Source organism: Neoarius graeffei, chromosome 8 (genome assembly GCF_027579695.1).
Source record: "Neoarius graeffei isolate fNeoGra1 chromosome 8, fNeoGra1.pri, whole genome shotgun sequence".
NCBI classification, from domain to species: domain Eukaryota; kingdom Metazoa; phylum Chordata; class Actinopteri; order Siluriformes; family Ariidae; genus Neoarius; species Neoarius graeffei.
This window is the reverse complement of record NC_083576.1, coordinates 86,102,177-86,120,015: the sequence shown is the minus strand read 5'-3', so window position 1 is coordinate 86,120,015 and position 17,839 is coordinate 86,102,177. Positions and strand designations below refer to the sequence as shown.

General features: G+C 43.2%; 1 protein-coding gene across 1 annotated transcript in view; it reads right to left on the bottom strand.

Moving 5' to 3' along the window:
• Positions 1-11,941: 11,941 nt before the first annotated feature.
• si:dkey-106n21.1 (solute carrier family 23 member 1) overlaps positions 11,942-17,839 on the bottom strand; it is a 146,145-nt gene continuing 140,247 nt past the window's right edge. The window contains exons 10-11 of the mRNA XM_060926757.1: positions 13,205-13,300; positions 11,942-12,072 (exon numbers count right to left, since the gene is read on the bottom strand). Of these exons, the coding sequence (XP_060782740.1) occupies positions 11,942-12,072; positions 13,205-13,300 (227 nt within the window). The remainder of the gene's footprint in view (positions 12,073-13,204; positions 13,301-17,839) is intronic.

The window sequence follows — 17,839 nt, the reverse complement described above, 5'->3', positions numbered from 1 at the left end:
ATGCACTCAAACACAAACATAGTGCTGAGTGGCACAGCTCTCTCTCTCTCGTAACTGGCTGCCTGAAAGGACACACAGACACACATTAATAGACAACCAGTAATTAGACACAGGTTAACTTGTCATGTTATCTGCTGGTTCAACCTGACTCCTTGCTGTTCACAGCCGATGCTCAACCACACCCCCACTGCCACATACCCCCACCACCTGACTCAGGCTGGGGAGCCATCCGGCCTGCAGCTGACTCTCCCCAGCAGGAGAGATAATCTGCCACCACCAACTGCACCCCCAGGCCTGTGGACCACCTCAAATTTAAAAGGCTGAAGAGCTTGATACCAACAAGTGAGCCCATGCATTGACATCCTTCATGTGGTGGAGTCACTGGTACGGGGCATGGTTGGAACAGAAGATGAAAGGGCATCCAAGCAAGTAGTTCCGGAGAGTGAGGACTACTCTCTTGATGGCCAAACACTCCTTCTCAATGGTGCTGTACTTTGACTCTTGCATCCAGAGCCTGGTGGCTGATGTACAGCACCAGGTGTCCTTCCCCCTCCACCACCTGGAATAAAACTGCCCCCAGCCCTCTGTCTGACATGTCGGTCTGTAAAACAAAAGGGAGAGAAAAGTCAGGTGAATGCAACAGTGGGCCCCCACAGAAAACTGCTTTAACTTGAACAAAAGCCTGTTCACACATCTCTGTCCACTGGATGGGGCCTGGTGCCCCCTTTTAGTGAGTTCAGTCAGTGGGCTGATGATGTCCAAAAAGGTCGGCACAAACCACCTGTAGTAGCCAGCCAGCCCCAGGAACTGCCTCATCCCCTTTTTGATCTTGGGTCTTGGGAACACTGCAATTACTGCCATCTTATCAATTTGGGGACGCACCTGTCCATGACCCAAGTGGAAGCCCAGATACCATACTTCCACCCGCCCAATTGTGCACTTCTTCAGGTTTGCTGGGAGCACCATGTGCCTCAAGGACCTCAGGATGGCCTTTAGATAGTGTAAATGCTGCTGCCAATCATTACAATAAATAATAATGTCATCTAAGTAGGCAGCAGCCTACATTCTGTGGGAGTGAAGGATTCTGTCCATGAGATGCTGAAACATCACTGAGGCCCCAAACAACCCAAACGGAAGGGTGACAAATTGATATAAACCAAACGGAGTGGAAAAGGCCCCGCACTGAATCAGGCTTTGACATATGGAGGTCTGATTACAACCAGAATCCACCAATGCCTGATTTGTACCCCCTTGAACACTCACAGAGATGTGGTACATTCCTGTTCAATCGGGAGAAGCCCATGGTGCATCAGGAATGTGAATCAGAATCCCCGCCTCTTTTCAGAAGTGCTGAATCCAGGAAATTCCAGCCTTCCGACTGTGCCAACAGACCTGCCCAGATTTGCTCCCGGTTTTGTTGGGCACGGATGGGTCCATCTGTGGAGAGAGGAGGTTAACAGCAGCACAGACATGGAAGGAAAAGGGGGTGAGAAGACACGAGGAAAGACATGAGTTTGGGGAGTGAATTTTGGGGAAATTGGCCCCCATTTCCATGGAGCTGGGGTAGGGGAGGGGTAAGGAGAGAGAAGGGGAAAGAGAGAGAGAGAAGCTGCAGGAGCACCTGCTCCCAGAAACACTGTCAGGTAATCCTCTGTCAGCCAGACCGCCTCCTCCAGCAATGCCACATGGTGACACTGGACCCATGTTGACATCTCGCTTGGCAGTTGCAAAATTAACTGCTTCAGCACCATTTGATCTGGAATGTCGTTGGCGCCACACTCGCCAGTCAGCAACCACCATCAGCAGGCATCTCAGAGAATTTTGGCCAAGGCAAACAGGTGGCTGGTTTCACTGTCTGTCAGCATGTGGAAGCACTGGCAATGTTTTTTTGGTGTGCTGCCAATCCATTGCAGTATAGCCTGTTTCAGGTCTGGGTACTCCAGCATGCTGGCAACAGGGAGCTGCCGAGCCATGAGCTGGGCTTCCCCCAGCAGGAGCGGCAGTAGGCGGGCCACCCACTGTGAAGTTGGCCAAGAGCATGCCTCCATGACACTCTTGAACAACTCAACGAAAGCTTCTGTGTTGTTCTGCTGCCCCATCTTGACCAGCTGGATGGGGAAGTTGGCCATAGGAATGACCACCAAAGTACCCACTGAATGGACTAGATCACCTATCGGTCCTCAGCCTGGGCCTCAAGCAGGGCCTGGAAACGCTGCCCCTAATCCATGGACATCTCGATGAGGTCTTGATGCTGGCTTTGGAGGTTGCTGCAAGGGTCTGGAGGAGCTCTCTGACTGATTTGGACTCCATGACAACGTTGTTCCTCAGCTCTGGGTTTCAGCACCAGTGTAACAACCTTCTGCATTCGGATAATGAGGAGCTAGAAGGCAGGCTTCAAGAATAAGTGTGTTTTAATTTTCCCTTCACTTTCAGTGACTACAAATCTCATGTGCACATGCACTCACACACACACACACAAAAAGCTCAGCTCTCTCTCTTGTAACTGGCTGCCTGAAAGAAGCACAGAGACACACATTAATAGACAGCCAGTAATTAGACACAGGTGTAACTCGTCACATGTTGCCTGTTAGTTCAACCTGACTCCTTACCATTCACAGTCAATGCTCAACCACACCCCCACTGCCAGAATAGGTTTTCTATCACTGCCTGTTAGAAAAAATGAGAAATTAATCATTGCCTTATAGCAACACAATACAGTAGAGATTTAAAGATGAAAACTGAGCCATCAAACCAAATAAATAAAATAAAGATTACCTTTGTTTTACAAGACTTTCAGATGTTTTCCTCCAGGTGCTCTGGTTTCCCCCACAGTTCAAAGACATGCGGTTAGGTTAATATGCGACGGCCTTGGGCTGAGGTGCCCTTGAGCGAGGCACCTAACTCCCAACTGCTCCCCGGGCGCTGTTAGCATGGCTGCCCACTGCTCTGGGTATGTGTGTGTGCTCATTGCTCATGTGTGTGTGCATGTGTGTGTTCACTACTTCAGATGGGTTAAATGCAGAGAAATTTCACAAGTGTGTGATGAATAAAGTTGTTCTTTCTTTCTTTCTTTCTTTCTTTCTTTCTTTCTTTCTTTCTTTCTTTCTTTCTTTCTTTCTTTCTTTCTTTCACACAGGAAACTTGACATCCAGAAGTCTTGGTGTCTCCAGTTCCTTCTGTTTCCATTAACAAAAAAACAAAACAAAAAACTAAAACGAAACTCTGCCAGCAAGGCTTCTAGGCTACTGTTGTGGTTCATTTAAAGTGGTTTTCCAATGGTTTAATGTTTTGATTTTAGTCACGAAAGCTTTCCGTTATGATGTTAACCCTAAAGACGTTCAAGAAATTAACCATAAAACGGCCTTTAAGGAAAGAAAGAAAGAAACATCCATGCATCAATTATTTTTAAGGTGAATCAGAAGTAACAACACAATAATTTCATTTGGTATGACTGAAATATCATGTCTGTCTCTTCACTAATGCTTTGATGTAAATGCTTTGGGAAAACAGAGCAAACTTGGGCATGCGAGAGGATCATATGGTGCCACTTCACCTCAGTTTAACCTTCACAATAACAGCCCTTTTCACTCAGTAAAATAGATTAGGATGATGATTATTTTTGGACATGTATTCATAGCTGTAGGAGATTTCTTAATCTAATTTGTAAAATTCAGGGCATGGATATACTTTATGCTAGTTTACAATATTGTGATGGATGTTTTTTCTTCTGAAGTGAACTTATAAATGAGAATGTGTGTTTGTGGTTAAAGGAATTAATGAGGCATTTAACAGTACACCTTCAATCAAAAACAAGGTAACCTGAGAATGTGACAAAACTGGACTTGCAGATTTTCAGTTAAATCTTTTTTTTTTCACTTGGGTGCAGTCAGCTGATATGATAAATGATAGAAAATTTTATATCTACCTCTCTCTCTCTCTACACACACACACACACACACACACATATATTTTAGAATAGAATAGAATAGAATGCCTTTATTGTCACTATACACGTACAATGAGATTTAAAGCATCTCCAATAACAGTGCAAACAGCGTGTAGAGAGAGAGAGAGAGAGAGAGAGGAAGGGGGGAAAAGGGGGGATAAGGTGCACAGTCTGAGGTGTATGTGTTGTGTTATACATTATGGAGTGAGGTATTGCACATATAAAGTATTGCACAGAGACAGTCACATTATAAATTATTGCACGAGAGAGTCACATAAGATAAAATATTACACATTATGAAGTATTGCAAGGTGAGGTAAGGTGCACAGACTTGAGGTGTATGTGCTGTGTGTAAGGTGCACAGTCCTGAGGTGAATGTGTTGCGTTTCACATTTTGGAGTGTGGTATTGCACATTATAAAAGTATTGCATTGAGAGTCACCTTATAAAGTACTGCACATTATAAATTAGTAAAATAGTAAAATAAATAGACTATAAAGTCAGAGCATATCCGAGTTCAGGGCGGTTATGGCTTTTGGAAAGAAGCTGTTTTCCAGAACACAAACGATCTGGGGTTCTGCTGTTATAGAAACATCCGCCTCATGGCTCAACATTTTTGAGATGCTTTTCTGCTCACCATGGTTGTAAATATAGGCGGTTTTAAACGGGGGCCAGAGGGGGCCAGTGCCCCTGTAAAATTGCTCCTGGCCCCTGTTGTGGCCCCTGTGCTGAACAGATAATAAGATTTATTAATTTCGACGTGCGCTGGCTCGAAGATCGGAACTGACATGACGGAGTGTTCTACACGGACTCCTTAAAGTGCTACACGCACACTGTTACCTGCAGCAGAAAGACCAGCAGCAGCGCGAATTGTAAACTTCGGAAGTGAGTGATAACAGCTGTCACGTCCGAAGTTTTTTGATTGAAAAGCCATCAGATACAGTAGCGTTGACACGTTTCACTGAGCCATATAAAGAAGTATTTTTTTGAGCTCTTTAGACTATGCAAAAATAGCTGTGGCACTCCCAGTGAGATCTGCCTCTTGTGAGCGGAGTTTCTCCACTTTGAAACTGGTGAAGACCTACCTCCGATCCACCATTAGTGAGGAGCGTCTAAGCAATCTTGGTGTGCTCAGCATTGAATCCAGAAGGTCCAAGGCTTTGAACCTTGATGCATTTGTAGACCGTTTCTCAAGGAGTCACAATCGCAGAATCTTGTTGTTGTAGTGTTTCAGCCTGCTGTGAATGCTATAGGGTGATTCTGAGACCACTGTATGTGAATTTATTTTTTCTTTCTATTTTTCCCCCTGCTGTACATAAAGAGAGTGAGATGATGACAGTGTGATTTAGATAAAGATAGTGATTGTACATTCAAGTCTCATGCTGTGAAAAAGAAAATTCATTCATGCTGTGAATTTAAAAAGTGTCATTGGACAGATAAAAGGTTCATTGTATGCAAAAATAGAAATCTTATTTTACAAAAAAGAGAAACATGGTTTTAAGATTTATTGAGCACAATTTATTTTATGTTTAGACTATTGAGACAGAATGTTTATCTCATTGTATTTATGCTCAATGTATTTTGTTTTGGTTTTAAATAAACTAAACAAAACATTTTGAACGCTTAAATATTGCCATGTTTTTTCCTTATATGTGCCCCCCTGAAAAACACTGGCCCCACCTCGGCCCCCCTAGTAATTTTGGTCTAGAACCGCCACTAGTTGTAAAGCATGGTTATTTGAGTTACATTAACCTTCCTGTCAGCTCAAACCGGACTGAACAGCAAAACTGTCACTCACCGCCTGTTCTCACCATTCTGTGTAAAATGCTAGAAGATCAGCAATTTCTGAAAGACTCAAAACAAGACTCAAGGGTCAACATCACTGAGATCACATTTTGTCACACAATGCACAGTAGGTCTATGAATCATTTGCAGCCCATCAGGTTCAGAGTTAATATTACCTCATTCAATAAAAGTTAATAAAATACAGATAGCACTGCTGTCTTAGCTCCAGGGACACCATGGTTTAACCCTGATCTTGGGTTCTTGTCCATATGGAGATTCTGTGCATGGTTTCTCCATATCCACATGGGTTTCCTCTGGATAACACCAGTTTCCACCCACCTCCCAAAAATATGCTGGTAGGTGAACTGCTTAATTGCTAAATTGCTTTGTTTAAAAATGTCCATTTACTGTATAAATGAATGTGTGCACAGTGGTCTGCAGCCTATCCCAGTGTTCCTGGGATAGGCTTCGGATCCACTATGACCCAGACCAGGATAAATTGTTTACTTAGTAGCAAAGAAAATGTTCTTAAAATGTAAAATTATATTGAAGCACTTCTTTACATCCACTTTGTCTCAGAGTGTAATGGGATTGTAAATGACTGCTTTGTTAATATTAGAGGCAGACTTACCATTAGTCAAAGGTAAACAATTGCCTAGGGTTCTAAGGGCCCCATAAAATGCCTGTGGCAGCGGGGGCGTGGTCAAGCATCGGTCTGTGAATGGTGGGCGGAGTCAAGGAAGGTAAGTGGTAGAATCACTGCACCTGATGGGAATTAACCTGTGTTTGTGTGTCTTCCCCAGTGACCGTGCCCTATAAGAGGAGAGGGAGAGCAGAGGAAGGGAGCTCTCCCCCAACCAGAACACTTGTGTGTATGCATGCGTGCCTGGGAGAGTAAATGTATAACACTGAAAAGCGAAGAATAAAAGAGGTTTTTGAGAACTCAGTTCTGGCCTGCCGTGCTTCTGTGCTCCACCCACCTGGTTTCGGCACCACTGTAAAATCAGACCAGGTGGGTGGAGCACAGAAGCACGGCAGGCCAGAACTGAGTTCTCAAAAACCTCTTTTATTCTTCGCTTTTCAGCGTTATACATTTACTCTCCCAGGCATGCACACACACGTGTTTTGGTTGGGGGAGAGCTCCCTTCCTCTGCTCTCCCTCTCCTCTTATAGGGCGCGGTCACTGGGGAAGACACACAAACACAGGTTAATTCCCATCAGGTGCAGTGATTCTACCACTTACCTTCCCTGACTCCGCCCTCCATTCACAGACCGATGCTTGACCACGCCCCCGCTGCCACAATGCCTCAGAAATGTATAGTTAAGAATGTATAATTCATGTTTTTCTAAAAATCAATATGCTAAAATGGATCTCAACCTGGCGCCACAGTGGTGTAGTGGTTGGCACTGTCACCTCACAACAAGAAGGTTCTGGGTTTGAGCCCAACGGCCGATGAGAGCCTTTCTGTGTGGAGTTTGCATGTTCTCCCCGTGTCTGTGTGGGTTTCCTCCGGGTGCTCCGGTTTCCCCCACAGTCCAAAGACATGCAGGTTAGGCTAATTGGTGGCATTAAATTGACCGTAGGTGTGAATGTGAGTGTGAATGGTTGTTTGTCTCTATGTGTCAGCCCTACGATGATCTGGTGACTTGTCCAGGGTGTACCCCGCCTCTCACCCATGGTCAGCTGGGATAGGCTCCAGCTTGCCTGCGAGCCTGTAGAACAGGATAAGTGGCTACAGATAATGGATGGATGGATGGATGGATGGATGGATAAATTGACCGTAGGTGTGAATGTGAATGGTTGTTTGTCTCCATGTGTCAACCCTGCAATGGTCTGGTGACTTGTCCAGGGTGTACCCCGCCTCTTGCCCATAGTCAGCTGGGATAGGCTCCAGCTTGCCTGCAACCCTGCACAGGATAAGCAGTTACAGATAATGGATGGATGGATGGAATTTTACATCCAATCATAGTAATGATGGTGAAAAATAAATCAGACAATGCACAGGCAATTTAGTGAAATCCTGACAACTGTGCTCTTGACTGGTCTTTTTAAATAAAATTTAAAAATGTGTGTTTTTCCAGATATCTGGACATCATTACTATGTGAAGACTGATGGAGAGAATTAGCCACAAGTAAGTATTTCTTACACAAATAAGGATTGAAAAGGGAGAGAACATAGAATGTGGAAGGCCCCATGCCTGTGTTTGCCGTCGGACCCAAAATGACTAAATCACCCCCTGCTTGATGTGCATGTTTGGTGAGACTAAAAGTGCTCAGAGTCTTAGAGTTTATTTTCACGGATTTTCAGATGTAACACAAATATGTTTATCTGCTACAAGTGACTAACCAGCATGATCCAGATCACACTTTTCCAGTTACATGTAGAGGTTTTTCCCCAATAAAATTAAAAGGTCACAAACACGTATCTATTTCTTGCTTAGACTTTAAAACTCTACAGTATTTAACATAAACCTCTTTCTTGAACTTTAGTACTTTGGAGTGTTCAGAACGTTGGCCTGGCACTGTTTATTTCTAAAAGCTATAAGTGTGTATGCCAGTGGTTCAGGCTCTTGGCTTCTGGTTGAAAAACCCAATTTGGTTTTAGCGTTGAGAACAGGGGCATTAACAGAAACATGATTTTGTGTTTATCAACATTTGAAGATCATTTACATCAGAACTACAGTGCCCTCTACAATTATTTTTGCTAAAGATTAGTAAAAAGGTTAAAAAATTCAACCTTTTGGTGAAGTCACTTCATCTCACACTGAAAAAAAGAGAAAATTACAGCCTTTAACTGAAATACATTTATTCAGAGAAAAACATATTCCTCAAGAAATAATTATTTTCAACATAAACACATACAGTGGTGCTTGAAAGTTTGTGAACCCTTTAGAATTTTCTATATTTCTGAATAAATATGACTTAAAACATCATCAAATTTTCACACAAGTCCTAAAAGTAGATAAAGAGAACCCAGTTAAACAAATGAGACAAAAATATTATACTTGGTCATTTATCTACTGAGGAAAATAATCCAATATTACATATCTCTGAGTGGCAAAAGTATGTGAACCTCTCGGATTAGCAGTTAATTTGAAGGTGAAATTAGAGTCAGGTGTTTTCAATCAATTGGGATGGCAATCAGGTGTGAGTTGGCACCCTGTTTTATTTAAAGAACAGGGATCGATCAAAGTCTGATCTTCACAACACATGTTTGTGGAAATGTATCATGGCACGAACAAAGGAGGTTTCTGAGGACCTCAGAAAAAGCGTTGTTGATGCTCATCAGGCTGGAAAAGGTTACAAAACCATCTGTAAAGAGTTTGGACTCCACCAATCCACAGTCAGACAGATTGTGTACAAATGGAGGAAATTCAAGACCATTGTTACCCTCCCCAGGAGTGGTCGACCAACAACGATCACTCCAAGAGTAAGGCGTGTAATAGTCGGCGAGGTCACAAAGGACCCCAGGGTAACTTCTAAGCAACTGAAGGCCTCTCTCACATTGGCTAATGTTAATGTTCATGAGTCCACCATCAGGAGAACACTGAACAACAGTGGTCTGCATGGCAGAGTTGCAAGGAGAAAGCCACTGCTCTCCAAAAAGAACATTGCTGCTTGTCTGCAGTTTGCTAAAGATCATGTGGACAAGCCAGAAGGCTATTGGAAAAATGTTCTGTGGATGGATGAGACCAAAATAGAATTTTGGTTTAAATGAGAAGCATTATGTTTGCAGAAAGGAAACCACTGCATTACAGCATAAGAACCTTATCCCAGCTGTGAAACATGGTGGTGGTAGTATCATGGTTTGGGCCTGTTTTGCTGCATCTGGGCCAGGACGGCTTGGCATCATTGATGGAACAATGAATTCTGAATTATACCAGTGAATTCTAAAGGAAAATGTCAGGACATCTGTCCATGAACTGAATCTCAAGAGAAGGTGGGTCATGCAGCAAGACAACGACCCTAAGCACACAAGTCATTCTACCAAAGAATGGTTAAAGAAGAATAAAGTTAATATTTTGGAATGGCCAAGTCAAAGTCCTGACCTTAATCCAATCCAAATGTTGTGGAAGGACCTGAAGTGAACAGTTCATGTGAGAAAACCTACCAACATCCCAGAGTTGAAGCTGTTTTGTTCAGAGGAATGGGCTAAAATTCCTCCAGGCTGGTGTGCAGGACTGATCAGCAGTTACCAGAAACATTTAGTTGCAGTTATTGCTGCACAAGGGGGTCACACCAGATACTGAAAGCAAAGGTTCACATACTTTTGCCACTCACAGATATGTAATATTGGGTCGTTTTCCTCAATAAATAAATGACCAAGTATAATATTTTTGTCTCATTTGTTTAACTGGGTTCTCTTTATCTACTTTTCAGACTTGTGTGAAAATCTGATGATGTTTTAGGTCATATTTATGCAGAAATATAGAAAATTCTAAAGGGTTCACAAACTTTCAAGCACCACTGTATGCCACTATTATTGGCACCCCGGAAATCATAGTGAACACAATGTAACTGAAGCACATTTCCCATTTAAATTGTACATGTTTGAGTTGATTGGAGTGTGTAGGAACTTTCAAGCTGTAATCCATGACTTCCTGATTAACTGGTGAACAAATATGAGGTGACACAGAGGTCAAATTCCCTCAACATCAACATGGGAAAGATAAGAGAAACACAAACCAAATGAGGGAGAAGTGTGTTGATGTTCATTAGTCAAGGAATCGTTATATTATATAAAACCAGCTACTTGCCTGAAAATGTCCATTTCTACTGTTAGGGCAATAATAAAAAAGTGAAACCCACTTGGAACCCGAACCTGGCGCACCAGCCGTGCATGGGCACCTACTCTTAAGCCCTCTACCCCCTGGCAGGATTAAAACCCTCCATCACGGGCTCCAAGATGCACTGGCCCTTGGCAAAACCAAAAGCTGGGACTTTGTCGTTTTTCCACCTAATGTTGTAACTGGAACTATTATAAACTCTCCTGGAAGAGGACCCAAGTTTATTTTGCCCCCATGTACAGTGAGGAGGAGGGTAAGAGAGGCAAAACATCCCTAAGGATCACTGTTGGTGAGTTACAAGAAAAAGTAAAATCTTGTGGTTTCTAAGTCTTCAAAACCACCATCAGACTCCACCTCCATGCCAACAGATTATTTGGAAGGTTCCAGAAAAAAGCCTCTTCTGTCAGTTAACCACAGTCATAAGCACCTGAATTTTGTGAAACGCTACGACAACTTTGGAACCGTGTTCTCTGGTCTGATGAAACAAAAATGGAGCTTTCTGGCCAAGGGAGTAACTTTGATTTTGACATTGGTGGGGACACAAAAGTGATCCAAGGCAGAGCTTCCGAAAGGTGGGTTTTTTTCCATTAGCAATCATAATTTCATGTCATGCAGATCTTATAGGTTAATGAGGGCAGCCATGGCCTAATGGTTAGGAAGTTGGTCTTTGGATCCTAGGGTTGCAGGTTCAAATCCTACATCTCCATCCATGGTTGTGTGTGCACACGTGTGAGATACGGGGGGTTGATGGGCGGGTAGTCACGGCTGCTGTGGGAAGTGTGCTGCTTTTACAGCAGATGGAGTGACAGCTGGGATAGCCAACCATGCAAGTTAGCGAAAAACAGGTAGCTAATCAGAGAATGATATCTACTTTAGAGGGGGGATTATTAGCAGTGTCATACATTTAACCCTTTGTGTGCCATATAATCATTGCTCAGGTTAGGACATTGGCTTTATTGATCGTGATTACACAGTAGCGGCTGAATATTGGTAGGGACATGTCCCGAGCATCCCTACCCAAAATTACGCCCTAGTTTCTGGCAGTAAACACTCGTGGTGGGTTTGGTGTAAAATGAAGGATGGCTATAATGAAAAGAACCTGATCCCAACTGTAAAATATGGTAAGACATTATATTTATTTTGGCCAAAATGCATGTTTTCATTTTTTTCTTACTCTAGTTCATACTGTAATTATGTGTTAATACCACAGTTGCTTTATATTTAAAGAACAAAATTGTGGCTACAGGAAATATCTGTACAAAAAGCCTAGTAAATGAAGTGTGTGATTAAAAATAACAGTAAATTGTCATTGTATCCAGTAACAATGATGAATGATTTAAACACCCTTTTAAAAATGCTAAAGTTTTTACAGGCACGTTCCTGATGAGTTGAGAGACTTAACAGGTGGGAGGAATGGAAGGTTCTAGAGGAACCAGAACTTATGAAGGGAGTTCATGCAGAGAGGTAGATCGTAACATAATGTACTAATTGTAGTTGAAGCACTGCCATCAATGGTTTTCCTCCAATGCTTCATCCCTTGTTCCTCATCTGTTCCTGTAAGCATGAAGAGAATTATTACAGGGTTTATTATAGTGTAGTGTGGTTTCTGTTTCTTCCATAACATTTACATCAATGTGATGTTCTAATATGTTACCATTTCTATAGTAACAGTTCATTCAAAGGGATTATAGAGGACCCAGGGTTATTTTGCCCCCATGTACAGTGAGAAGGATGGTAAGAGAGGCAAACAAATCCCCAAGGATCATACCTTGACCCATACTTTGGAAAGCCATGACCTAAAGGTTAGAGAAGCAGCTATTGAGACCAAAAGATCACCAGTTTGATTCCCTGGACCAGCAGGAAAATGTGTGGGTGGGGGGGAGTGAATCCTTCCCTCTACATACATGGCTGAAGTACCCTTGAGCAAGGCACCTAACCCACAACTGCTCTACACGGACTACCCACTGATATCGTCTCCGACCGGGGTCCTCAGTTCACTGCACAGTTCTGGAGGGCCTTCTGCAAACTCACTGGAGCCTCCTGTAGTCTCTCCTCAGGGTTCCATCCTCAAACCAATGGCCAGGCGGAATGGGTGAATCAAGAGTTGGAGGTGGCACTCAGGTGCATGGCGTCCAGGGATGCCGGTTCTTGGAGTGAGTACTTACCTTGGGTCGAGTATGCTCACAACACTCTCCCTTCATCTGCCACAGGTCTCTCGCCCTTCCAGTGCTCCCTAGGTTACCAACCACCACTCTTCCCCAACCAAGAGGAAGAGGTCGCCATACCCTCAGCCCAGACCTTCATACGCCACTGCAGGAGGACGTGGGCATTGGCCCGAAGAAGACTCATTCGCTCCGCCCTAGCATCCAAGAGGCAGGCCGACAAACGCCGCTCTAAGGCACCCACTTACCGGGTGGGGCAGCGAGTCATGCTCTCCATGCGCCATCTGCCACTCAGAACCGTCTCCCGCAAGCTGGCCCCCAGATACCTAGGACCCTTCCTCATCAGCAAGGTAATCAACCCATGTTCCGTCAGACTGGCGTTACCACTTACCATGTGATGTATTCACCCCACTTTCCACATGTCACAGCTTAAACCTCTGGTCTGTAGTTCTTTGTTCTTTGGGATATCAGCATGGCTGTAATATGATATTCAGTATAACTGCAGTCTTGCTTGTGCGACAAACCTGGAATAGTATTATCCAAGATGAATCTCAAAAAGCCACTTATAAACATAGGGGTGGTGAAGAGCACTGTGATGAGCTGATCAAGTTCTGTTATACCTGTAAAAACACATAGTGGAGACAAGACACACACACAGCATTTAATGTGCATGGAGTATCGAATACAGAAACCTTACGTGATGAAGAAAATGCCTGTGGATCTGAGTATGTTGTTCCCTGATTATTGTTCCTCAGACCAGGCCTACATGCGCTCAATTGGCCAGGAGTTCAAAGTGCCAGCTTAACATGCTAAAGCCAGATGATTGGACGTAATATGCTTAAGCTGCCTGTATTAAGGACATGTTTGTTTACAGTGAAGCTTTTCTCCTTGAAGGACTCTTGCTAAGGAAGAAATTAATATACAACCCCAATTCCAAAAAAGTCTGGACACTGGGTAAACTGTAAAAAAACAAACAAACAAAAAAAAAACAAAGAAAGAGATAATTTGCAAATCATGGAAACCCTATATTTCTTTGAAAATAGTATAAAGACAACATATCAAATGTTGAAATGTTATTGTTTCTTTGAAAAATATATGCTCATTTTGAATTTGATGTCAGCAACATGTTTCAAAAAAGTTGGAACACAGACATGTTAACCACTGTGTTACATCACCTCTACTTATAATAATAATAATAATAATAATAATAATAATAATAATAATAATTTAAATTTGTATAGCATCTTTCTCAAAACCCAAGGTTGCTTTACAATTATAGGGGAAAAAAGTCCTCCAAATAGAGGCCAGGATGCCATTCCAATGGTGTAGCAGCCACAGTCCCACCAAAAGGCACATGAAAACAAGTCCCACACTGCCAGCACAGCTGCTGCGCCTCCGCCGGGCAACATCACTCTGAACACCATGCCATGGATCCACAAGGCGAGCACAGAAGCACCGCCATGCAGAGCGCTGGCATGTCCCAAACCACCTGCACAGCTGCCGTGACACCACGAAGCAACATCACTCGGAAGATCACGCTAAGCACTAAAGCACCGCAGCACAGAGCGCTGGACAACCACGATGTTAAAATGAGGAACAAGCTCACTGCAGTCCATAGCTGGGAGCACAGACATCACCCATGGTGAACCAAGGCCTGGAGGGAACTGATGCCCAAAACTGGGTCCAGAGCTACACCACCACCGGTGGACAAAAACACTCAAACAAAAACAAACCTCAAACTACACAAACACACAAAAAAGAAAAAAAGAAAAAAGGAGAGAAAATAAAATAAAAAGCTCCCGTGAGAAGCGACAGCCAGAATGCGCATGACGTACTCTCAACTGGAAACTTTTATCAACACTCTGTAAATGTTTGGGAACTGAGAAGACCATTTGCTGTAGTTCTGAAAGAGAACCATTGTCCCATTCTTGCCAGATATATGATTTCAGTTGCTCAACAGTTCGGGGTCTCCTTTGTCATATTTTGCACTTCATAATGTGCCAAAGGTTTTAAACGGGAGACAGGTCTGGACTGCAGGCAGGTCAATTTAGCACCTGGACTCTTTGATTACAGAGCTGTGCAGTTTTAATATGTGCAGAAAGCAGTTTGGCATTGTCTTGCTGAAAGAAGGAAGGCCTTCCATGAAAAAGATTTTGTCTAGATGGCAGTATACTGCTCTGAAACATGTATATATCATTCAGCATTAATGATGCCTTCCCAGATGTACAAGCTACCCATGTTATGTGCACTAATGCCCCCTCATACCATCACAGATGCTGGCTTTTGAACTGTGCATTGATAACAAGTGGTCAAGTCAAGTTTATTTTTATAGCGCTTTTAACAATAGACATTGTCACAAAGCAGCTTTACAGAAATTTAAATACTTTAAACATGAGCTAATTTTATCCCTAATTTATCCCCAATGAGCAAGCCTGTGGCAACGGTGGCAAGGAAAAACTCCCTCAGATGACATGAGGAAGAAACCTTGAGAGGAACCAGACTCAAAAGGGAACCCATCCTCATTTGGGTGATGACAGATAATGTGATTATAAATAACTTGCTTCTATAACAGTGTCCTATAGAGTCACAAGTACATCTGTGAAACCAGGAAATTCATTATAGTCTTAACATGAAGTCTGTTTTGTTGAAGAAGAAGAAAAAAAACTTTATTTTTCATATGCACACTTTAAGCACAGTGAAATTCATCCTCTGCATTTAACCCATCTGAAGCAGTGAACACACGTGTGCACACACACACCCAGAACAGTGGGCAGCAACACTAGAGCACCCGGGGAGCAGTCAGGGGTTAGGTACCTTGCTCAAGGGCACTTCAGCCCAAGGCCACCCCACGTTAACCTAACTGCATGTCTTTGGACTGTGGGGGAAACCATAGGAAACCCATGCAGACATGGGGAGAATATGCAAACTCCACACAGAAAGGCCCTCGCCGGCCGCAAACCCAGGACCTTCTTGCTGTAAGGTGACCGTGCTAACCACTACACCACAGTGCTGCCCGAAGTTATAAACTTTTCATTCATGGAAACTTGAGTGCAAAACTGTTCATCACAGCTGTAGTCCTAAAGTTAGCAAGCTAACTGTAGTTGTCAGCCATAAAAGCATTACTGTAAGTGTCCAGAGCATCTTCCAAGCGCAACTTTCGACTGTCCATATGGGGCCGTCCTCCACAGGAGCGATGTGATGAGACTCCAGCCAGAAGTAGGGCACCAGGATGGATCAGGCAGGTCCGAGGAGTAGAAGAGGTCAGCATCTCAATCTCAGGATGGTCCCTCTCCTCTTTAGCCTGGAGGACGTGGTGTCCATGATTTCTAAAAAGAATTTTTACTTTTGATTCATTAGATCTTGGGACAATTTTCCACTTCAACTCAGTCCATCATAAAAGAGCTCGGGCCTAGAGAAGGTGGTGCTGTTTCTGTATATTGTTTATATCTGGTTTTAACTTGTATTTGTGGATGCAGTAATGAACTGTTTTCACAGATGATGATATTCTGAAGTGTTTCTGAGCCCATACAGTGATTTCCACCAGACACATGTCTGTTTTTAATGCAGTGTCTCCTGAGGCCCTGAAGATCACAGGCATCTCGTGTCAGTTTTCAGCCTTGTCTCTTGCATACAGAGATTTCTCCAGATCCTCTGAATCTTTTAATGATATTATGGATCATAGATGATGTGATCCCCGAATTCTTTATAATTTTATATTGAGGAATGTTGCATTATTCTTAAATTGTTGCACTGTTTGCCCACACAGTCTTTCACAAAGCCCCTCCCCATCTTTACTTCTGAAAGACTGCCTCTCTGGGATGCTCTTTTTATACTCAATCACCAATCATGTTACTGACCTGTTACCAATTAAACAAATTTTTTTTTTTTTTAGAATTACACAACTTTTTCAGTCTTTTGTTGCCCCTGCCCCAACATTTTTGAAATGTGTTGCTGACATCAAATTCAAAATGAGCATATATATATATATATATATATATATATATATATATATATATACACAGTGCCTTGAAAAAGTATTCATACCCCTTGAACTTTTTCACATTTTTCCACCTTACAACCACGAACTTAAAAGTTTTTTATTGATATTTTATGTGATAGACCAACACAGAGTAGCACATAATTGTGAAGTGAAACGAAAATGATAAATGGTCTTCAAAATTTTAAACAAATAAAAATCTGAAAAATGTGGTGTGGTGTGTAGTATTCAGCCCCCTGTACTCTGATACCTGTACCTCTAAATACAATCCAGTGCAATCAATTGCCTTCAGAAGTCATCTAATTAGTTAATAGAGTCCTACTGTGTGTAATTTACTCTCAGCATAAATACACATGTTCTGTGAAGGCCTCAGTGGTTTGTTAGAGAACACTGAAGAACAAACAGCATCATGAAGACCAAAGAACTCACCAGACATCACACATCACATCACATTATCTCTAGCCGCTTTATCCTTCTACAGGGTCGCAGGCAAGCTGGAGCCTATCCCAGCTGACTACGGGCAAAAGGCGGGGTACACCCTGGACAAGTCGCCAGGTCATCACAGGGCTGACACATAGACACAGACAACCATTCACACTCACATTCACACCTACGGTCAATTTAGAGTCACCAGTTAACCTAACCTGCATGTCTTTGGACTGTGGGGGAAACTGGAGCACCCAGAGGAAACCCACGCGGACACGGGGAGAACATGCAAACTCCGCACAGAAAGGCCCTCGCCGGCCCCGGGGCTCGAACCCAGGACCTTCTTGCTGTGAGGCGACAGCGCTAACCACTACACCACCGTGCCGCCCCTCACCAGACATATCAGGGATAAAGTTCTGGAGAAGTTTAAAGCAGGGTTAGGTTATAAAAAAATATCCCAAGCTCTGAACATCTCAAGAAGCACTGTTCAATCCATCATTCAAAAATGGAAAAAAGCACAACTGCAAACCCACCAAGACCTGGCCGTCCACCTAAACTGACAGAGCGAGCAAGGACAGCACTGGTCAGAGAAGCAGCCAAGAGGCCCATGATCACTCTGGAGGAGCTGCAGAAATCCACAGCTCAGGTGGGAGAATCTGTGCACAGGACAACTATAAGTCGTACACTCCACAAATCTGGCCTTTTTGGAAGAGTGGCAAGAAGAAAGCCATTGTTG